At 33.3% G+C, this 5,417-nt stretch overlaps 1 protein-coding gene across 2 annotated transcripts; it reads left to right on the top strand.

The window, feature by feature from the left end:
* Positions 1 to 1,090: 1,090 nt before the first annotated feature.
* On the top strand, positions 1,091 to 4,952 carry LOC125845540 (uncharacterized). 2 transcript variants are annotated; one of them, XM_049525075.1, is made up of 6 exons: positions 1,091 to 1,263; positions 1,391 to 1,476; positions 1,560 to 1,710; positions 3,451 to 3,576; positions 3,712 to 3,915; positions 4,671 to 4,952. In XM_049525075.1, exons 1-6 carry the CDS (start codon positions 1,165 to 1,167, stop codon positions 4,809 to 4,811), a joined length of 807 nt encoding a protein of 268 aa, XP_049381032.1. In that variant the 5' UTR covers positions 1,091 to 1,164; the 3' UTR covers positions 4,812 to 4,952. The 2 variants fall into 2 exon arrangements, with proteins under 2 accessions (XP_049381032.1, XP_049381033.1); XM_049525076.1 differs by having other exon boundaries at positions 1,092 to 1,263; positions 1,563 to 1,710.
* The last annotated feature ends 465 nt before the right edge of the window (positions 4,953 to 5,417 follow it).

Consider the following 5,417-nt stretch of genomic DNA (forward strand, 5'->3'; position numbering starts at 1 on the left):
TGGTTCATGCAAACTAAGGGAATTTTGGGTAAAAAATTTGGCTCGTGGGTCCAATAAGGATAAATATATTGGATTGATTTCAATTTGAGTAAATATTTTTTCCTAGAGGGCTCAATTTGTATAATTTTCTCTTACTTTATTGTATATATTTGAAACTAGCCGAATAGTTAAGGAAAAATTACATGGTTAGGCAAACATATACTAGTTAATTAGTCATCATAGTCATAAATTTAGTTAATTACTACTCGCGACCAACATTCAGTGATAATTACGTGGGCCGGGGTTTCGAGTTTGTATAATTCGCACGTCTGTACAATTCGAAATTTGTATAACTTTTGTATAATGTAATTTTGTATAATATTATTTGTATAACTGCTTAAAGTTCAGTTGTATATGTTTGTATGAATTTGTTTTTTCGAGTTTATACAAATATAGCTCAATTATACAAACTCACTAGCAAATTATACAAATCCGTGAATTATACAAACGAGGAATCTTAAATTATATCTACAACCCCAAATTATGCAAACTATAGCTATGAAACATAATTAAGTATATTATAATGGCTATTTACAAAAATTCCCCAATAATTATTGGGTAAATTACAGAAATCACATATTTTTAAGACAAAATTACAATCTATCCTTTAAAAGTTTATAATTACAGAAATCCCTCAAATGGATATAATAATATAAGCACTGATACATTAATCTGATGAGCGAGATACATTGATCGTTAAGTAAGATACATTACATTTTATACATGATACACTAATCTGATGTACATTTTATACATGATACACTAATCTGATGCGCGAGATACACTAATCTGATGCGCTGATAGATTAATATGATGCGCGAGATACACTAATCTGATGCGTGAAAATGAGAGATTTTGGAGATTTGTAAAACTTATAGAGGATAATGGTAATAAATAAACTAAAAGGTGGAATTTCTGTAATTAATCATAATTAATCCTTTCCCAAATGTAGCCCAAAGAGGCCCAAAGAAAATCTGGAATATTAAGATGAAGCCCATACCTTTCAAGAAGCCCAAATAATTTTGTAGTCTTCCTTTGCTACTTTCGTACTATTCTATCCCGCAATAGATTCAGAAGTGAGTGACAAATCTTTTGTGTGAATGTAATCGAAAGCAGTATGATTCAATGGAATTGAAGCTATGTCAATCCTCTCATCCATTGCCCTGTAAATCCTCTTCATTTAGAGCTAACTCCACATACAAGCACTTCAGTTTACTTCCTAAGGTTCTCTTCAACAGTTTTTCTCATTATTTCTGATTTTTTTTTCTTTCTTGCATGTTGTTTTTTTAGTCAGTAAAGTGAAAATATGTTTGAATATTGGCTAAATTGTTTCTGGGTTTTGTTGTCACAGAGGTGTAAATATCATATTCAGGAGCTTTTCTCAAATGGTCAACAATGGAACAGTTCCATTCAATTCTCGGTTCATGTGGTGAAAGAGTAAGTGTTCTTACACGAATGCCTTACTTGTGGGTCTATGAATGTTTCTTAGATTTGAATTGTATTTTGATGATTGGTAATAGCAGGGATGAAACATTGACTTCACTTTCAAAGTTATATGGAGTGCCTATTTATGAAATTGCTGCTGCTAATAAGGAAATTATTGATATTAACCTTGTTTTTGAAGGGCAACATCTCAACATCCCTTCCTATGTTACACCTTACTCCCAAACGGTAACATTTTCTGGACTCATTTGTTTTCATCTCAACAGTTAATATATGATTCATCTAATAACGGTAACAGTAAAATTTGAATCTTGGACTTCTACTTGAATTATGTGAACAACTCATCTAAAAGATTACGAGGTTACAGAGAACACACTTTTATTTACTATATTATATTATGTGTCAACTTAGTTGTAGTTATAGTTACGCTTTTCTTTGTATTCTACTGAAGAACTTTGATATCAGTTCATATCCAACTCACTATGGCACTGTTGTAGCTTCTGTTGTTGCCAAAACAAAATGTGTCTGTGGTCATCAAATTTGCTCTTTTGCTTTAATGTGTTCATCGCCTGTGCAGCTTGGTGCTAAATGAATTGGCTTGTGTTTTTGTATCTGTTGGAGCTCTACTTTGTTCTTGTCCAATAATGATGTTCTGTTATCTAGAATGAAATTGATGCGCTTGCTTTATGAAGTTTAATATATGTGACAATAGACCAACAAACTAAATGAGGGAAATGATGCAAGCTTGATCGAGTGATCTCTCTACTCACCAAGTCAAATAAAAGCCTGAACACAATTATAACAAGGTCAACATGACATATTTGCCTATAAAAGTCTTTATCTTGATTTGATGTCATCTAAGAAGGTAATAGGATGTAGGTGCTATGATAATTATTATGCTAAAATTGTAAAATGGAAGACCAAACAGAAAGTTTTGTAGTCCTTTGGTGTTTGTTTAGTTCATAAAATAAGTAAGTACTTCTTCCTCCAAGATGCTACATTGCTACTACAGGAAATAGTCAGTGCTTTAAGGCTCTCATCAATAGGATATCTCGTCATTCTAAAAGGTAAGAATAAGATCTGTTGGACTAGTTCCTTGGCAGTATTATGTGACTTCCTGATGGATTTTATAAAATACCTTGTCATTGGTAGCTAACATTGGAATAGGATTAAAATGTTTGCAATGAGGAATTTTTCCAAACTATCCTTCAGATTCTGTCATCTAATCTACCCTTTGAGCTATTATCCATTCTTGCCATATTATCTTCATGAATCATGCCAGATAAAGGGAAGCCATTGATTCAGTATGCTTCAGCTACATTGTGGTGTTTCTTTTAGCTGCAACTCTGAAGTTTGAACTCGTTATGCCATGTGAATGCAACTCGAAGACCACTTTATTTTCACTTAATCTCATCTGCCCTGCATGATCAAAATCAACTCATGAGACACTTGTTTTTTTCAATCAACTCAGCCAGACATTTTGGTAAAATAAACTTTCATCTCCACTTGGACTTTGGGATTATGTTGATGCTAGTGTCAGTATTTCCTTTAGTTATATTAAGCACATCCAAAAGATGTTTTGAAATCTCAGTTAGTTTGTCTAGTCATCCATTCATACCTCTTGGATTTTGTGGATTGACCAACAAGATTGGGCAACTCCTCGAGATTGATATTTCCAGAATATATCAAGATATATATTTGTGTATTAGCTTTGACAAAACCTTGTGATGGGCTGCATATTTCTAATGAAACTTGGATGAGCATTTATGTGATATAGCAGAGAAACTTTCATTAGCTAGACTCTTTTTGTAGCTGCAGTACAAGTAAAAGTTTTTTCTTATTTCCTTCTAATTGTAATGTGTAACAGTTTTTGTTTGCCCTCTTTTAGTTTGATTTTCCATGAAACTTTCATTAGCTAGACTCTTTTTGTATTCCAAGTTCTCTTATTGATTGTCAGTTTCTTTTCAGAATCAACGAGAGAAGATTAGATTACCTAAAATTGATGTGTCTGAAACAAGCCAACGCTTCAAACTCTGTGGCAATGATATCAACCAGAAGATGTTATATGTGCTTTCATGCCGTCATTTACCATATGTAAGGACTTCCTTGAGATATGTCGTATCTTTGTCTCGTTTAGTTACATTAATTATATGTATTGCAAATGATTAGTATGCAGATCCTTCGGAATGTTAATAGATATCTCAACAGACTTGTCAATGTTATTATCAGGCTAAAACCAGTGGTTATTTTCTAGTTCTGGTTCCTCTGATAGGCTTTTGCATCAGATGCATAATGAATGCCTTTCACCATAGAGTTGCTAGAAATAAATTGCAAGATGTTCGTCAGGCATCTGGAAGCATGAGATGGAAATTAGCTCTTCGTGATTTGAGCGATCCAGATGCATTATATTCTGATTCAAGACCTGAAATTGAGGTAAGTATTCAGCGCAAGTAGCTAGCAAGAATTACTATCTTGTTTGTGGTCTTTCTTCAATATTCCTCTCTTGGTTATGTTTCTTTTAATTAATTCCATAATTAGCCCCCAAGGCCTAGCTCAAGTGGCAAAAGGTGGAGGATTTGTGGCTTAGATCGTAGGTTCAAGCCCCACAACATGCAAAGCGAAGCCCGGTATTTAAGTGGAGGGTAGAGGGGCGGGCCCATTATCCACTGAGTTTAGAAGGTTGTGATTGGTCCAAAGGGCGGGTCACAGACGGATTTCTTGGTTATCAAAAAAAAAAAATTCCATAATTACCTTGGTGGGGCTCAAATCAGCTCTGTAATTTTCACTATATGGCCTCTTTGGGAAAAGATACTTTGGTGACATGTTCTTTGCAATTTGCCACCAAATTTCGGGAAAACTAACAACTAGGTAATCTTTGCAAGTGCATGGAGTAGATGTTTTTCGTGTAATGTGTGTGCATTCATGCATCACATAAGCCTATTTTTCCTTGAGAACTTCATGATTATCAGGAGTGTTTGGATGAGAATTTTGTCATTTGATATTCAACAACACTAGTACTTATTATCTCATCATTCCTGTGCATCATATATAAAATTTAATGTGTGTTTGCCATACTTTCCAATTTACACGGTTTTAAGACTGCAGTGAACAGTATGTAATTCTTGCTTTGATTCTGTTACTGTTGCGAAATTTGACTGCAAAACTAACATATTGGAACTGTTGAACAGAATGTCACCGATGATAGAGAACATCTCCAATCTGAAGAGCTTTCTCGTGCTTATGCAAAACTGGACGGCGATTATCAGAAGTTCCTATCGGAATGTGGGATGAGTAAATGGGGCTACTGGCGTGGTGGTACAGATGAATAAGAATTCTGGAGTATGACTGTTGCTTTACAAATTACAATTTCTCTCCATTTATTGATCAATGCATATAAAGCAGGTTCATGGTGAATGTACATAGTACAGGCTCAGTTTATCAAATAGTATTGCCTAGATGAAATCATTGAACTCTGTTTGATTTTCTACCTATTCCTTTCATCTGAAATTAAGATTTCTTGACAAATAATCAGAGGCGGAGCCAGAATTTGATGTTTGTGGGTTCTAAATTTTAAAACAGAACAACATATTAATCTAATATAACAATTGTTAAATTACAAACATATATGTATATATATATAACCACAAACATATAAGCATATCATTAAAATTGCACTCGACAAGTTGCTATGCTTTGAAAGCAGAAATGATCCATCATTTGGTACACTTTCAAATACTTCATTTATTAATATGAAGCTTTGAGTTATTTATTTCAAAGTTCTAAAATATTATTTGGTAAAAGGTAGATAAGTGATATTTTAGTATAGATTTTGAACTTTTTTTTTTCTATAATCTCAATAATATTTTAAGTAAAATTAAAATTATTAAATTCACCAATAATATTTTTGGGACCTAAAGGAAAGGTTTTACTTGCTT

Source organism: Solanum stenotomum, chromosome 11 (assembly GCF_019186545.1).
Source record: "Solanum stenotomum isolate F172 chromosome 11, ASM1918654v1, whole genome shotgun sequence".
In the NCBI taxonomy this organism is placed as follows: Eukaryota; Viridiplantae; Streptophyta; class Magnoliopsida; order Solanales; family Solanaceae; genus Solanum; species Solanum stenotomum.

Bases quoted from the DNA above. Each gene is read 5' to 3' on its own strand.
- LOC125845540 (XM_049525075.1), top strand. From the start codon at position 1,165: ATGGAATTGAAGCTATGTCAATCCTCTCATCCATTGCCCTGTAAATCC. The intron at 1,264-1,390 runs GTTCTCTTCAAC...TTGTTGTCACAG, and splicing joins ACTTCAGTTTACTTCCTAAG to AGGTGTAAATATCATATTCA. The intron at 3,916-4,670 runs GTAAGTATTCAG...ACTGTTGAACAG, and splicing joins ATTCAAGACCTGAAATTGAG to AATGTCACCGATGATAGAGA.